General features: G+C 36.5%; 1 protein-coding gene across 1 annotated transcript; it reads left to right on the top strand.

Annotated features, from left to right (window-relative positions):
• The first annotated feature begins 1,944 nt into the window (after positions 1–1,944).
• Positions 1,945–13,864, top strand: LOC306882898 (leucine-rich glioma-inactivated protein 1-like). The gene is made up of 8 exons (XM_079437893.1): positions 1,945–2,414; positions 2,509–2,580; positions 6,322–6,393; positions 6,528–6,599; positions 7,243–7,314; positions 7,412–7,581; positions 7,666–7,830; positions 10,958–13,864. Exons 1-8 carry the CDS (start codon positions 2,239–2,241, stop codon positions 11,773–11,775), a joined length of 1,617 nt encoding a protein of 538 aa, XP_079294019.1. The 5' UTR covers positions 1,945–2,238; the 3' UTR covers positions 11,776–13,864.
• Positions 13,865–18,537: the final 4,673 nt, after the last annotated feature.

Genomic DNA, 18,537 nt, shown 5'->3' with positions numbered 1-18,537 from the left:
TAGGAAGAAAAATAAAACTCAGAAATATGATATGTAACTCTGTAGTACAATGTATGAATTGAATTAATTTCAGTACGGCAACAATGATTTTGTATGTACCTGCACAACATGCCATGAAAAGGAAAGACCACGTTCTTAGGTGCAAAACGCAATATCATACTGTGAAAAGAGGTCTGGTGGTGAGGGCTCTTCTCCACATCTCTTAAAATCCTTTTATTGGTCAAGGCCTTCTCTAATTTGCAGAAGGCCTCTGTTCCTATAAAAACATAAATAATACCACTAATTAAATGTTTCAAAATGTGTTTTGAACACAATTACTGTACATATGTTTAAGTGGTAATGGTTAAAAACTTCCCATCATCTTAAAAATAAATGCACTAACAGAGAGAAATTTGGAATATTGTTATATTGTATATGCCAGATTTGAATGTGAATCGGTGAAGGATTCGCTTGGGGAGACACACAACGCCACCTGGAGACAAAACCCCGCGTGTCTGCAAGAAATCATCATTACCTTTGATCTTTTGTAAGGCAGGGAAAATGTCGAATATCAGAAATTGTACAAGTTTACTGAGAAACAATTGTGAATCAGAATAATATCTTTATGTCTACAAAATGGAGTAAAGCATCTCAGAACAGGTATTCCACAATACTATGGTCTAGCTTTCCATGATTAGTGTTGACAGATGTTGCTAATAGTTGTCTCGCACTCAGAGGTGATCACACATCTCCTATGATCTACAGCTTTACAAGTGAGGAAAAGACATTGGCGTAGTTACAAAACCTGTATGGATGCCCACTGTACATAGGGTACCTGTTTGCCAAACAAGGCTAACGTTTATGATTGCTATGTAATGCTGTGAATGGTCTAATATTATTTTTTTTAAATAGCGCTCAGACAGAAAAGCTCCCTTTTTAGCAATCGAGCTTGCCAGGGTCAACTAGCAGTCTATCTAGTCTAACGTAGCACTGCATCTTGGCAGCTAGCCAGATCATCATCAAACATCATGTAACAGTATTTAAAAAGATAGCAATCAGAAAATGAACTATAATGCTTACATCAGATTAGTAGTCTAAGCTGTTTGATGGCAAGTTATAAGTAACACAGAAACATTTCTATCAAACACAACTTCTGTTTGTGACCATACGTGTAAGAAATATATTTAATTTAAATACAAATCATTTGCAATTTGAAAATACAAAAAATAAAAAATAAATAACAAGCAATGACTTGAAGAAATGCAAGAGACTGTGCCATTATTGTAGAGTAAGATACAATATGTTTAGTAACTGTGGAGTTATGTATGTTAGAGAAAGAGAAGTGTTTTCCCTTCTTTAAACAAGTTACAAAGCAACATATTCCCTAACGCTACTCTCAGATGGACTATTGGCCAAACATCTTGAATTCTACAGGATTGCTGGACATTTACGTCACATTCTCTGCTTGGAAACACGCCACTCAGAGAAGAAAAACACCATCATGTTTAAAACTGTGATCACTTATCAGAATCAACTAAATGCTGGATTATCAGAAGTATGTGAGGTTCGTGGCATAGATGCCATTGTTGCAGTAAACTTGTACAATTTCTGATATTCGACATTTTCCCTGCCTTACAAAAGATCAAAGGTAATGATGATTTCTTGCAGACACGCGGGGTTTTGTCTCCAGGTGGCGCTGTGTGTCTCCCCAAGCGAATCCTTCACCGATTCACATTCAAATCTGGCATTTTTTGCGAGTACAACAGTAGATTGAAACTTAAAACGTTTCCCCAGACAAACAAATGGAAATCCGCGTCGCAAACTCTATTTAATTATTAAATAAAAGACTGTCGCCAGTAATCAAGTGACTGTTATTGGTTCATTCTGACCAGCTCTGAGGAAAGTCACAGGAACCACGTGACTCTGGACGCGTGCTGTTTCAGCAGTAGCCATGAAAAATCATTTGATGTCACTAGTTAATTTTAATAGGCAATATAATTTAAGGTACACAGTGAAGAAATAAAATCGGAAAATTGTGTAAATCCGTCGTATCTGACCAGAGTGGATCGGCTAAGCCCCGCCCATTCTCCGACTGTGATGCTGACCGTCTTTCTCTGCGCTGATTGTTTTTCTATAGATTCTACCCGCTTGTGCAGTTAACACAAATCTGGACAAAAGCAACAATAACAATACATTATTATTTGTTTGATTTGTTTCCGTGATGAGCTCGCGGCTCGCAGCAGGACTGTATCGGTGAAGATGGGTCTCAGAAGGAGCGTGCTCTTCTGTCTCTTGTGCTCGCTGATGCTGGTTCTTCACGGCAGCCGCAGGAGACACGCGCGCTGCCCCGCTTCATGCACCTGCAGCAAAGATAACGCCTTGTGTGCCAATTCCGGATCAATACCGAGGAGCTTCCCTCCTGATGTCATCTCACTGTAAGCGCAGCAGTAATCACGAGCAATAGTATCGTCCGGCTTCAGTTTGTGTTCAGAGGTTGGCTGGTTTATTTATCTTTTTATTTTTTTACAGATCATTCGTCAAGTCCGGCTTTAATGAAATCCCTAAAGAGAGTTTCATTCACACGCCAGCCCTCCATCTTCTGTAAGACTCATCAACAACACTGCATCTACATGACTCACACACACACACACACACACACACACTCACACACACACTCTCACACACACACACACAGAGAGAGAGAGAGAGAGGGAGAGCATGTTTTTATAGATATCAACCCATTGTCTGATCAATACAGTTTGCATGCATGTATAATGCATTATAATGGTGTTCAAAATACCTCATGATACACATTACAGCTTATCATAAATGTAGTCAGACTTGCTTACACCTTTCATGAGTAAAATGCATTAAAAAATAATCAATATCTGTTATAACAGTATTATATGCGTTATACCTAATCACCAAACAATAGGTAAGTGTATAACTGTGCATGGTTAAAATAATTTATTAAAATCAGTGAAGTGTGCATTACATATAAATATCTTTATAGAGCATTACTCTTCACTTTTATTGTGCAAAACCCATTGTTAACACTTAATTTCATTGTGAAATATATTCCCTTGTGAATTACCAGATTCTGTAAAAAGTGAGTGCAGTTGTTACCTTAAAAACTTTCAAACTGATTTTTTTACAGGGTAGTCAGATCGATTCAGATTATTTTTTTTAATTCCAATTAAACCAATTAAATATTCATACACATTCAAGCATTTTCCACCATTCTACTATTATTGTATAAAGTTCAGATCAGTTCATTTTATTTATAAAGCACATTAAAACAACAACGGTTGACCATTGTGCTGAACAGTATCATTTAAAAGAAATCAAAATACATAAAATATGACAAGACAAATGAGACAATTATTATTATTATTATTATCATTCTTAAATCAAAATAAATATGAAATCTCCCAACCTTTTTTTGGTTTGTTTTTTGTTGTTTTTCCAGTTTCCAAATTTGGTTACACTTTATTTTAAGGTGTCCTTGTTACAGTGCAATTATGTGTTTAAGTACTGAGTAACATTAACTACATGTACTTACTATATTGTTAGGGTTAGGATTAGGGCTACTTGCATGTAATTATGCATAATTAAGTGTTATTACAGTATAACTTCGGGCAGGTACTCTTCAGATGTTGGTAGCCTGAAAATTAATTTAACTAGCCCAAATAAAATAAAGACCATAAATGTCAATCAAAAACATTTTCAATACACAAATATCAACGAATATCAAGGAAAGAGTTTTATTTTACTATTTACAAGATATCTGCAGAATTCTTAAACATCTATTTAAGGCAATTTGAAAAATAATTTCTTATACCATTTAACATATTTAAAACTGTCTAAGACCTTAAAAACTCTTCAGTTTAGTTGTATCAAATTTAAGGACCCGTGGAAGCAATGTTCCCTCTCATTGTTTTTCTTGCTGAGCAAAACTTTTCTCTATCGGTCAGACATTTCGGTCACCTGAGCAAAAGCATTCTTTATACCAGACCTGTACAGCACGCACACAAAAAAGTGTGTAACTTTTAACTTTAATGTGCTATTTATATTTGATTTGACCCTTGATGTCACTAAATGATGTACAGTTTATGTTACCTGAGAATATATTTTTACTGAACAATACACTGCAGTTCAAAAGATTGGATCAATAAAGTTTTTTAAAGAAGTTTCTTATTCTCATCAAGGCTGTGTCTATTTGATAAAAAATACAGAATATTATTTCACAAAATAATATTGTGAAATATTATTGCAATTTAAAATAAATGTTTTCTATTTTAATATACTTTAAAATGTAATTAATTCCTGTGAAGCAAAGCAGTATTTTCAGAGTCACATGATCCTTTAGAAGTGAAGCAAAGCAGTATTTTCAGAGTCACATGATCCTTTAGAATCTATTAGAATTTTCTAATACGCTGATTTTTAATCAATGTTGGAAACACTTGTACTGCTTTTTTATTTTATTTTATTTTTTATATATACTGTATTTTTTGGGACCCGTGATATTTTTAAAATACAAAAATTTAAGAACAACAGTGTTTAGTCAAAATAGAGATTTCGTTACAATATAAACTATTCAAAAGTTGGGGGTCAGAAATTGTTTTCTTTCTTTTCTAAAGATACTTTTAAAAAGTTTAAAGAAAGTTAAATAAGCTTTATTCAGCAAGGATGTGTTAAATGGATAAAATTGATAGTAAAGACTTCTATTGTTAGAAAATATTTCTATTTTGAATAAATGCTGTTCTTTTAAACTTTTTATTAATCAAAGAATCAAAGAAAAAAGAAACACAGGTTCCAAATAAATATTAAGCAGCCCAACAGTTTCAACACTGATAATAAATCAGTATATTATAATGATTTCTGAAGGATCATGGGACACTGCTGGAGTAATGATGCTGAAAATACAGCTGCGCATCACAGAAATAAATGACATTTTAAAGTATAGGTATTAAAATAGGAAAGCAATATTAGAAATTACAATAATATTTCACTATATCACTGTTTTTCTGTATTTGTGGAATGAATACAGCCTTGATGAGCAGGAGACTCAAAGTCAAAGACTCAAACACAAGGTCAATTATTTATCAGGTTTATAATATAGTCCTAACATAATATATTATCAAAACAAACTATTGAAACTGATAGAATAGAATAGAATAGAATAGAAACTGAAGCAAAACCTAAGCTGAGATCTGTAAGTTAAATATAAAAAAACGTGAACATATGAATTCTTCTATAGCTGTCTAAACATGGTTATGAAGTACAGTTTGTACAATACTCTTGTGTGTGACTGTAGATGTCTTTGTTACCGTTCTTTGCCCATCCTCCGGTATTTCCAGCACTTAATCAAGCCACTCTTCTTTAATACATGAGGATGTTTTATTTCACATGTCATTGTGTTTGTGTTGTCTCTCGTGTTGAGCGCACCACAACCATAGAAGTATTCAGTTTCTACAGTGACTCATTTGGTGCATATCGTTCTCTTTCTATGAAACCGGTTCTAACTCTGTCGTGACATCAGCTCTATAGCGGTTTGCCCGAGCATTGCTATTCTTTCCCTTTTACTGGCAGCATTCAATCAAATGGCTTCCCAACTAATTTTTGTGTGCGCTCGGCACATTATTTCTTCTGCGTGGTCGTGCGCGCGCTCAGCTTAGAGGGTACACTGCGTGGGAGCCCTGTATTTAAAGTAGCCCGTCGGGCCAGGCAGTGATACATTTTGATAGCCCGACTGGAAGACGCAATAGCTCCGGGACGTCGGGCTAGCGATTTTGCGAGCCCTGACATGTAATGTGTAACAAGGACACCTTAAAATAAAGTGTTACCACAAATGTAATCTGTTTTATTGTATACTATGATATTAGCTACATACTATGGCATTTTGTCTGAAGCTGTGGTTATCATGGTACATTTTGTAAGGGTAATTAATTCAATGTAGTCAGTGAGTGTCCTCACTGATATAGAGCTGCATCTCTTCATGGAGCAGTCACTTTATAGTGAAAACAAGGAGAGCGGGGCAAAATTATTTCACAATAATCTACTAAAAATCACATTTTGCTATTGCATAACCTTAATATTGTTTGACTCTTGACCTTTGTCATCTTGCATGTTTGAAACCTCAGCTGTCCAAATGTGGTGTGACACCTCCTGAAATGATGTCAGAACTGTAGAAACCTTCTGTGTGTGATCCCATTCTTTCAGATAATTGTATTGCTGATTTTTAGTACTGCAATCAGAAATATGTAAAGACAAATACCCCTCAGTGTCCCACTGTATGAGTTCTCCCACTTACCTGTATTCACCCTATATTATATCTCCTAGACTTTTCACAGCAAACAACTTTGATTCTATAAATGAAGATGCGTTTCTTGGTCTTCCTCATCTGGAGTATCTGTAAGTATCTCACGGAGTAATTAACACTGCACGAGGAAACAGTTGATCTAATGATTCAACATTTTCTCATGTATAACGACTGGAATATTTTACATTGTGCATCAAGTTGACTTTGCTGTTTGTCTTTCTTCCAGTTTCATTGAAAATAACCAAATCGAGTCCATATCGCCGTTTGCCTTCAGAGGACTCAAGTCCTTAATACATTTGTGAGTATTTCTGCATAATACCGTTGGCATGTTGTTGATCAGTTCTCTGTTCATCCGCATTATCAGTTGTTTGCAAGTGAAACATTGCAGTCATAATAGGAACATTTTCTTAGTGGATTATTCATGTTATTTGTGACCCTGGACCACAAAGCCAGTCATAAGGGTACATTTTTTCAAAATTGAGATTTATACGTCATCTGAAAGCTGAATAAATAATCTTTCCATTGATGTATGGTTTGTTATGATAGGACAATATTTGTCTGAGATGCAACTATTAGAAAATCTGGAATCTGAGGGAGCAAAAAAATCTAAATATTGAGAAAATCTCCTTTAAAGTTTTGATATATTTATGGAAGGAAATTTGCTAAATATCTTCATGGAATATGATCTTTAGTTAATATCCTAATGATTTTTGGCATAAAACAAATCTATAATTTTGACCCATACAATGTATTTTTGGCTATTGCTACAAATGTACCCCAGCGACTTAAGACTGCTTTTGTGGTCCAGGGTCACATTTCAGTAATAATAGAAGCAGTCAGCTATCCAGGTTGCATTCTTCATGAGACCTTTGCACAACATAAAAAATGGTAATTTCTCTTTACTGATGAAAGCATTTGGTTCTTTACGAATGTTATTGCAGAAGTTTGGCGTACAATAATTTGGAGACACTACCGAAAGATCTTTTCAAAGGGATGGAAGCTTTGACTAAAGTGTATGTATGCAAGTGTATGATAAGTGTAAGCAGTACAAGATCATTTAAATAATTGTCAGTGATTAGTTCTAGATGGAAACTCTTTGCGTTTGTCCAGGGATCTGAGAGGAAATCTTTTCAACTGTGACTGTAAGTTAAAGTGGTTAGTCGACTGGATGTTTCACACAAATGCAACTGTGGATCAGATCTTCTGCAGTGGCCCTGAAGCTTACCAGGGCAAGAAGATCAACGATCTTGTGGCACAGTCATTTGATTGCATAACAACAGGTTGGTAATATCACAGACTGCTTTGTGTTTTCTTGACTTTAAATGGGAAAAAAAAGGCTTAACATTTGTTTATTTGTTCTACAGATTTTTCTTTGTTGAAGTCTCTTGACTTTCAGTCCATTTCAGTCGAGGCTTTTGGGTTTGGTGGTGACCAGTTTGTTGTATTCGGCCAGCCTTTCATTGGCAGGTGTAGTTTCATGGAATGGGATCATGTGCAAATGGAGTTCAGGAACTTTGATAATATCACAAGTAAGCAAACAGCAGTGGAAATGTGTACGTCTACATCTAAATCGTATAATAATACACACAATACTGTTTCCGGACAGTTTCAGCTCTTATAGTTGTTTCGCTTTCATTTATAACTCAAACTGTTGTTCAGCAAAATAATTTTTTTTTAGGGCTGCCCTCGAATAAAGATTTGTCTGATCGACTAATAATTAGTCGACTAATTGCACATTTATATTAATAAACCATATAGTTCATAATAATGAGCCTATCAGCTATAGCCTATCAGCGCTCAAGCGCACACATAAAGCTTGCCACAGCGCACCGGCAGAAGTAATGATTATGAATACATCAGGGAAAAACAGCAAGAAGACTGCCTTAACATTATAATAATTCATTGATTGATGTTTTCTGTATTTTCGGCTGCAGTGATGAAGTCGACATCTCCACAGTTGACGTGCATTTGTCATACAGATTACATAATCTGAAAATATTTGTTTTCCATTTGAATTTAAATGTAGACATTGCACTTTCTATAGGCATATCTTTCATATCTGTGAGGCAAAAACAGAGTTTTGGTTCTTTTTTTTCCGTTCTTTTTTATGCGTAGTTTTAGATCGAGCAGCCATGTAATGATGATGCAATTTACATGTTTCAGATGATAAGCCCCATTTGAGATCGATGATCGAAATGAACGTTTGCATGTCCTGACTGATGTACTGTAATTAACACATAGACCAGCTGTTAATGATCTGTCCGTCACGCACTTGTATGACTTTTTTTTTTCAACTAAGTGCAGGGCCGTAGCTAGAGGATTGGGGGCCCCCTGAAAAAATATTGATGTTGACCCCCACATCAATACATATAGATGTATACAGGGGCGGACTGGGGCCAAAAAGTGGCCCTGGACTTTTTGGCACAGAGCGACCCACCAAACCCCGTCCACAACACACCACACCATAAATGAGTGGCATAATCTTGACATTATAATTTGTCTTTTCTGGTGTATATGGCAAATAGTAAAGAATTTTAAAGAATTTTTACAAGGGACAGTTTAATATCACTAAAGTTAAATACCAATATTATCAGTCCAAATGACACAATGCTCTGGTATCGTCCAGAAGACTTAAATAGTGCAGAATGTGGACTGTTTTAATAGGCCTTTCTATTGGTCATATACAGTATTTGTCCTTTTGCAGGAGCTTGACATCTATCATTATAAGTAATAGAGCTCCAATTGTGGAGAAGAGTATACTAATTATTTTGATGATGAAAAATACAGTAAACAGTACTGTGAAATATATAATGTTACAATTTAAAACAGCTGTCTTCTATGCGAATACATAGTAAAATATAGTTGACTGCTGTGATCTGCAGCTGAATTTTCAGCATCATTGCTCCAGTCTTCAGTGTCACATGATCTTCAGAAATCATAATAATATACTGATTTACTGCTCAACAAACATTTCTGATTATTATCAATGTTCAAAACTATTGTGCTGCTTCATATTTTTGTGGAAAATGTGATACCATTCAGTCTTGGGTAAGATTAAAAATATAAATTAATATTTTTCTTCAACAATGTTGCATTAAATCAAAGATTATAGAATATAAAAAGGGACTTTGATTTAAATGGATTTAAGCGACAGTAAATATATTTACACTTATTACAAAGTACTTATATTTCAAATAAATGTGGTTCTTTAACTGAGAACCATTATACCAATAATAAAACCATTATTAATAACTGATAATTAAACCGCAAATTAGGCATCATTAGAATTATTTCTGAAGGGACACTGAAGACTGGATGATGCTGAAAATTCAACTTTGATCACAGCAATAAATTACATTTAAAATATCCTAAATAGAAAACCACTATTTTAAGTGTAATAATTCAATATATTTGGCTATTGTTTTACTGTATTGTTGATCAAATAAATTCAATATTCTTTCAAATAAATAAATAAATAAAAAACCTTAATTATTTCAAACTTTTAACTACCAGTGTGCTAATGAGTGTGAATTATTAAGCAAATTATATTTTTATTAGGGCTATAATATAAATCACTTTCCTATGCACAGCACTCGAAAGCAAAAGTCTTCAGATTTACAGTGTTCTAGAGTAAGATTGAGAATGATTTTTATAGATATTTAAACATTTTCTTAGACACGTAAAATCACGGAACAAAGCAGATTTACAAGAACTCTTATCTCATGTCGACTGAAAACTGCATTATAGCCTACATAGTGACAATTCAAATAATGGCATTAAAATATGAGACATTTGAAAAGGCCAGTAATAGTTCGCATTCCTAAAAATTAATGTCTGTTATTTAACTAAACGGTTGGCAAATATTGCTGAATTGTCTTGTCATGTTTAGCCGCTACATCTTACCTCAGCTGGCATTCAAGTCGCGCGCAGCTCAGCATCTGTGAACAGTAAATCCCGCCTTCTACACTTTGATTGGCTGTTTCAAACATTTTGACATTGACGAGCGCTTTTGAGCCGCTGCACAGAGCTGGAGCATGCTAAATTAATTAGAATTAATTAGAATGCCCTGGGCCATTCGTCTGGACCGATGGAAGGATATACGTACATTTACTACAATCCAATTTTTTATATATATTACGCAAAGGGCCGGTCCACATTGTACAGCGGCCCACCGGTCTCAACTCTGATTGGTCGTCTTGTTCACTATATGGGGTGGGACTTCTGAGAATACTTCGTATCAGACTAAACCATTTTTCGGGAGGGTAGAGGGTAGACAATTTCTTTAACCAAATTGCATGCTTTTTTTGTGGTTTTCATAATATCCTAGTTATACAACTACTAAAATATTAGAATTATTCACAGAACATGGGCCTTTATAGTATAATTCCTGGATTTTGTGGGGCCCCCTGGGCGGTGGGGGCCCCTAGAATTGTCCCCACCTTTCACCCCACTAGCAACGGCCCTGACTAAGTGACTAATAAAATTGATCAACTAAGCCTCTTCTCGTCGACTAATAATTTAGTTGACTATTAGGGGGCAGCCCTAATTTTTTTACAGCATAATAAATATGCATGGCATAATAAACTTGTACTCCATAGTTTTGGTGGTTTTCAAGCCTTTGTTTCATACAGCTTTCCTCAAATCTTTCCTCCGTAGGCACTTCCACTGTCATCTGCAAACCTCTAGTCATTGATAGTCAACTCTTCATTATAGTAGCCCAACTGTTCGGCGGCTCGCACATCTTCAAGCGAGATGTCTCCGCAAACAAATTTATCAAAATCCAAGACATCGATATTCTGAACGTCCGAAAGCCAAATGATGTGGAAATCTTCCACGTCGATGAAGAGTCTTTCTTCATCATAGCCGACAGCTCCAAAGCCGGCTCAACAACTATTTATAAATGGAACGGCAACGGCTTCTACTCCCATCAGTCTTTGCACCCCTGGCATCGTGACACGGATGTGGAGTATCTAGAGATTTCTGGGAAGCCTCATCTGATCTTGTCCAGCAGCTCTCAGAGGCCGGTTATTTACCAGTGGAGCAAGAGCACCAAGCAGTTCGAACGGCGCACGGATATCCCAGAGATGGAGGACGTGTACTCTGTCAAACACTTCACCGTGAAGAGCGAGCTCTACATATGTCTGACCCGCTTCATCGGTGACTCCAAGGTGATGAAATGGGACGGTAGCATGTTCACTGAGATCCAGACCATGGCCTCTCGTGGCTCCATGGTCTTCCAGCCGTTCTCGATAGCCAACTGGCAGTATGCTATCCTGGGCAGCGACTATGCCTTTACTCGGGTCTATCGCTGGGATGCAAAGAAAAGACAGTTCATTCACTTCCAGGACCTGAACATTCAAGCACCCAGGGCTTTTTCTCTGGTGTTTATTGACAACAGGGAGTTCCTTCTTGGCTCTAGTTTTAAGGGGCAAACACGTATATATGAACACCTGGTCCTTGACTTGAGTAGCTGATTTGCTTCATTGGGACAGTTGAGGACACTGATAAATGAGTGTTTCAATGGATCTCGCGAAGAACCTGTCCAAAACAAGTCCAGGTCATGTTTAATTCTAAAATCCAAAGAAAGAAAAAAAGTTTTTTGCTTAAACTAATTGAAGCCTGTTTTAGGACTCAGTTCTCTATAGTGTTAACAATTTTTTTTGTACTGTAATACAGTAATAATTGCTTAGTGTGAAATGTTGTCACCATGCCTAAAACTTGAACGATCCTAAATAGGCTTCATTTTCTTTATGCAAAACACCATTTGTATTTCTTTTTCTCCTTTTGATTTTGGAGTGAAATTTGACTAGGAAGTTTTCATCATATTCATCTGCCTCTTCTCAGCATGAAGACTCTTTGCATGATGGTGCCGTTAATTAGGTACTGCCATTGAAATTATCCAAGGTTTTTGTTTTTACATGATCTTCTCATTGCACTCATTCATTTCTGTTGTTTTTACTCTGTGACTCCTGTACTTTCATTGAAATACTTGCTGTTCTATTTATTAATGTTTATCTCAAATGAATCTGACAACTTGTTTACTGCTTTCTCAACTTGTAAACAATGTATTTTTGTGTGGCAGCTGGGTGACATATTTGATATACAGATTGGATATTTGAAATAGACAGACAGTTTGACCCTGAGTAGTGTGTAGTGTTACCGTTGTTTTTTAGCTTTTGCCTGTTTGTTTGAATCCTATTAACTACTAACAGTACAACCAATGTCAGTACTCTTTTCAGCAAGATGAAAATATTTGTAAAGAGATGAAGAGGTTCTATATCATGACATGATGAAACTGTGATGTTGTTCTACTGGATAGCAGGGGTGGCGTTTCCGTATGGCAGAGTATGGCAGTCGCCATACCCTAGCCCAGTCAGGTGTGCCTGAAAATTATCCAAACTCTCTATTATATTTCGTTATTATTGTTTTAAATCACTGCTATTGATCTTCCTTATGTCTGTTTGGGGGTTTTACAAACATTTAACCAATGAAAAGCATTCAAAAGAGCTTGTCACTAAACTTTGTAACGCTATGGATCCTCAAACTGTCAGCGAAACCTCGTATAACTGCCCTGCCTCCATTCAGAACGAAATGCTGCGCAGCGGGCGCAGCTTGGAGATGGTTCTCGGCTTGTTTTCAATGCAAGGGTAAATAATAAGTAACTGATGTTTGAATAAGTACAGCTTTTTCTTCACTAAAACACTATCCCCCAGTTTCACAGACAAGGCTTAAGCCTAGTCCCAGACTAAAATATAAGCCTGAGCTGATTCAACTGAAAGAAAATTACACTGACTGATTTTAAAATATATCAATGTCTTTGTTTTGTCTCAAGATGGACACCAGTAATGTTTTTTTCTAAGGTATGGTTATTAAAATAACTTAAATGTCATACTTGAACTATGGCCTAAACCTGGTTTAATCTAAGCAAACAAGGCCTATGTCTGTAAAGGCTAATGTTTTTCGTCTGTTTGAAGAGCGGAGAAGAGTCTTAGCTTTTACCATCTAGTTGTAACCAATATACTTTTGTGCGTTTTAAATATCCTGTGCAAGTGTGCGTATATAGCGCTTCATCATGAGATTATATAGCACTTCATCATGAGATTATATAGCACTTCATCATGAGATTGAAGTGCCCATATAGCTACAATAACCTGTAAGTTGATGAAAACGTATAATGCGATGCACTTCAGATGTGGCCGTTGAAAATTACAGACAAAACACAGATCTCCGTCATTCGCTGGTCAAAAACACTGTTAACTCCATTTGAGCTTGATTTTCATAAAATGTTAAGTGCAAGTGTCTGATAAAGCCACATACCAACTCTGACGACACAGTGTTTAATTATTAAAAGAGAAACGCTTATTCCTTTTCTATCTTTTCTTCCCATATTTCAGTGCTTAGTAATGTGCCCCCCCCCCCCCCCACCCCTTTCGATTTACGCCACTGCCATACCCTATGGTTTTGTGAAACGCCACCACTGCTGGATTCGTTTATGCATGCAGTTTCATGCCTACATTTTGGAGACACTGATACTAACTTTAAATAAAGACTTTCCAGAATGTTAAATGTTTTATATTGTCAAATTGCAAGAGGTAATTTTCCAGTGATTCAGGATGAAATTAGTTTTTCTTTCTGTTTGGAAAGATAAATTATGTGGGCTCTCGTTCTGTAAAAAGGCCATGACCATCCAATAATGTGTGGTTAAAATATTAGGTCATTTTTGTCTAAACCTACTACTGGAGGTCCACTCTTCTGCTAATTGTAATTCAACACAATTTAACCCAGCTAATCAATGTCTTCAGGGATATTAGAAACTCCAGAAAGGTCTGTTGAGCCCCCATCCTGGTTTTTAGATTAACAGGAAGTGATTATAACATGACTATATGAATATGAAAAAAAATAATTTTTTTTTTAGAAGATAATTGATGTATTTCCCTTTATTTTTAACAGTTTTTGTTCAGCGTACAAATAATCATGGTCCACTATTAAAAATCAATTTTTATTAAAGTTCAAAAAGTTCCATAACAGGATATTAATGTTGTATTATGTATCCTTTATAAAGGCTCTAATCTGTTGATATGGGTATCTGTGTTTCAGCTAGTGAATAATGTCAGGCTGAAGCCCATTTATTTGAAAGCAGGTGAATTATGTGGAAATGCAAAGCCAGAATCAGGTTACTTTCATGTCATCAGTGCAAAACATAGGTTAGCAATATAATTGAACCAACATACGATACCCATTGTTGGCAAACATTTAACATGCCGGAGGTCACCACTTTCCCTTTCTATGTTTACAGACAAAATATGCATCATTTGAAAGATCTAAAAATTGTGCTCCAACATATGAACACTCTTTTATATCTATTGGTGACCAAAATTCTGTCCCTTCCAAAAATAAAAAATAAATTATATATATATATATATACATACAGTGGTGTGAAAAAGTGTTGGCCCCCTTCCTGATTTTTTATTTTTTTGCATGTTTGTCACACTTGAATGTTTCAGATCATCAAACAAATGTAAATATTAATCAAAGATAACACAAGTAAACAGCATGCAGTTTTTAAATTAAGGGTTTTTTATTATGAATGGAAAACAAAATCCAAACCCACATGGCCCTGTGTGAAAAAGTGTTTGCCCCCCGAGACCCAGTAAATAACTGTGGTTTATCACACCTGAGTTCAGTTTCTCTAGCCACACCCAGGCCTGATTACTGCCACACCTGTTCACAATCAAGAAATCCCTTACATAGGACCTGCCTGACAAAGTGAAATAGACCAAAAGATCCTCAAAAGCTACACATCATGTTGAGATCCAAAGAAATTCAGGAACAAATGAGAAAGTAATTGACATCTATCAGTCTGGAAAAGGTTATATAGCCATTTCTAAAGCTTTGGGACTCCAGCGAACCACAGTGAGAGCCATTATCCACAAATGGAGAAAACATGGAACAGTGGTGAACCTTCCCAGGAGTGGCCGGCCGACCAAAATTACCCCAAGAGCGCAGCGACGACTCATCCAAGAGGTCACAAAAGACCCCACAACAACATCTAAAGAACTGCAGGCCTCACTTGCCTCAGTTAAGGTCAGTGTTCATGACTCCACCATAAGAAAGAGACTGGACAAAAATGGCCTGCATGGCCGAGTTCCAAGACGAAAACCGCTGCTGAGCAAAAAGAACATAAAGGCTCATCTCAGTTTTGCCAGAAAACATCTTGATGATCCCCAAGACTTTTGGGAAAATACTCTGTGGACTGACGAGACAAAAGTTGAACATTTTGGAAGTTGTGTGTCCCATTACATCTGGCGTAAAAGTAACACAGCATTTCAGAAAAAGAACATCATACCAACAGTAAAATATGGTGGTGGTAGTGTGATGGTCTGGGGCTGTTTTGCTGCTTCAGGACCTGGAAGACTTGCTGTGATAAATGAAACCATGAATTCAGCTGTCTACCAAAAAAATCCTGAAGGACAATGTCCGGCCATCTGTTCGTGACCTCAAGCTGAAGAGAACTTGGGTTCTGCAGCAGGACAATGATCCAAAACACACCAGCAAATCCACCTCTGAATGGCTGAAGAAAAACAAAATGAAGACTTTGGAGTGGCCTAGTCACAGTCCTGACCTGAATCCTATTGAGATGCTGTGGCATGACCTTAAAAAGGCGGTTCATGCTCAAACCCTCCAATGTGGCTGAATTACAACAATTCTGCCAAGATGAGTGGGCCTAAATTCCTCCACAGCGCTGTAACAGACTCATTGCAAGTTATCGCAAACGCTTGATTGCAGTTGTTGCTGCTAAGGGTGACCCAACCAGTTATTAGGTTTAGGGGGCAAGCACTTTTTCACACAGGGCCATGTGGGTTTGGATTTTGTTTTCCCTTCATAATAAAAAACTTCATTCAAAAACTGCATGTTGTGTTTACTTGTGTTATCTTTGATTAATATTTAAATTTGTTTGATGATCTGAAACATTAAAGTGTGACAAACATGCAAAAAAAAAAAAAATCAGGAAGGGGGCCAACACTTTTTCACACCACTGTATAAATAACAATATTCCTTTGCCCAAACACTACTGTCTGCTGACAACAGTTAAACAATAGTCAGCAAAAGAAAGCTGCCCTACAAACTTGCAATTAAATGTTGTCTCTCTTGACTTTTGGTGAAAACAGTAGCTGGAGTAAACTCTCTGATGTTATTTCACTCTAAGCAGACCAAACACACCATTATTACTAACATGCATCTGATTAAAAAAAAGCGTCTGTCAGTCAGGTAAGATTTGAAATTGTAAATTTAAGCAATTGCAGCATAATGTTGAACTTTGATAACAAATTAAAGATTACAATGGAAGTAAAAGAGGCTGAGTTTTGAAGGATTTAAAAATGTGAATTTTCTGTGAAGTGGTTTGATGAGATTTGTCAATGTTGTCAAATTTCTGATTAAAGTAATTCTAATATACTCCCAATTTATATTTGATATGAAACAGCTGCACAACATAACACTGGTCTTACTATAACTAGTAATGGTTATAGTTTAGTAAAGGAAAAGTGTGTCATTTATATTGAAGCATGGCACCAGTCGTGTTACTTCCGTCACATCAGTTTATAATGCCGAGGCTGTTTAACTGTTTGAGATGTTTGTTCTCAAACCTATTGTGCCCCCAGATTTTTAACTGACTAACTTTGAAAGCAAAATATAGGTCACTGCTGTGTGTTGAGTGATCATCTCCAGATCAACGATCAGCTCCTGTGGGCCCTCCAGGGACTTGGTCAAGACCAGCATCGCACCAACGCTGCTGAACCGCTTAAGCAATTAACGACAAATACACGGACATCAGATATACTGCTGAATGGAGAAATACTCCTGAAAATATCAAATTTTCTCGATGGTGATAAGAAATAAATGCAGTTAGACATTTTTAATCAAAGTCTATATTTGTTGCATCCACACTGGTAAAATTAACAAGCAAACATTAGGTAGAGGTAGAGCACTCTTTAGCCTGTTGTTGTTGTTAAAGAATGAAAACTAGAAAATTTCAAATCACATGATTTAAACATAACAAATGTTTAAACTGAGAAATTTTAAAATTGTATGCACAAAATGAGCTCATTTCAAATGTGATGCCTGCTACAGGTCTCAAAATAGTTGGGACGGGGGCGTGTTTACCATGGTGTAGAATCTCCTCTTCTTTTCAAATCAGTTCAAAAACGTCTGGGCATCGAGGTTATGAGTTTCTGGAGTTTTGGTGTTGGAATTTGGTCCCATTCTAGCCTGATATAGGTTTCTAGCTGCTGAAGAGTTTGTGGTCATCTTTGATGTATTTTTCGTTTAATGATACGCCAAATGTTCTCTATAGGTGAAAGATCTGGAATGCAAGCAGGCCAATTCAGCACCTGGACTCTTCTACTATGAGGAATATGCAACCATCATTCAGGTAAATGAACTGCTACAACAGCAGAAAGATATGTTCATGGCTCTGCTACAGCAACAACGGGAAATGTTCAAGGACTTTGTTAAAATTATTATGGACTCAGTGAATGCCAGAATGGATAATGTTTCCAAAGAATTACAAGAGCTAAAAGTAAGTTTACAATATACACAGAAGGACGTAGATGAACTTAAAGTCACTCAAGCTAAACAGTCTGAGCATGGAAAAATTATAGAAACTGATATAGTGAAACTGTGTGAGAGTCTGCAAGTTATGATTGACAAACAAGAATATCTCGAAGGTCAATCAAGGAGAAATAATATTGTGATTGATGGAGTTCCTGAATCCACTGGTGAATCCTGGGCAGACTCTGAAGAAAAAGTGAAGGACATTTTCAGGCAAAAACTACAACTACAGAGAGACATGGAGATAGAGCGTGCACACCGAATAGGAAAACCTGAAGCTGCTAGAAATAGACCAAGATCTATTGTTGTCAAATTTCTGAACTTGAAGGACAAAGTTGCGGTTATGCAAAGAACAAAGAACCTCAAGAGCACAAAATTTTTTATTAATGATGATTACACTGATGCTGTGCGGTTAAAAAGAAAGGAATTGATGCCAAAGCTGAAAGAAGCACGTGACAAAGGAGACATTGCCCATCTCAGATACGACAAACTCATCATTCATTCCCGCACTAGCACTCCTAAGTAATCTCTGCGCAACTCTGAAGGTATGACAGCACATAAAACTCATGTACTCATTACCAAGAAAAGGCTTACGACTAGCACATATTAATATAAACAGTCTCAGG

The sequence above is a fragment of the Barbus barbus genome (assembly GCF_936440315.1).
Source record: "Barbus barbus genome assembly, chromosome: 16".
Classification (NCBI taxonomy): domain Eukaryota; kingdom Metazoa; phylum Chordata; class Actinopteri; order Cypriniformes; family Cyprinidae; genus Barbus; species Barbus barbus.
Note: the sequence above shows the minus strand (reverse complement) of the source record. Positions and strands in the feature narration are given on the sequence as shown.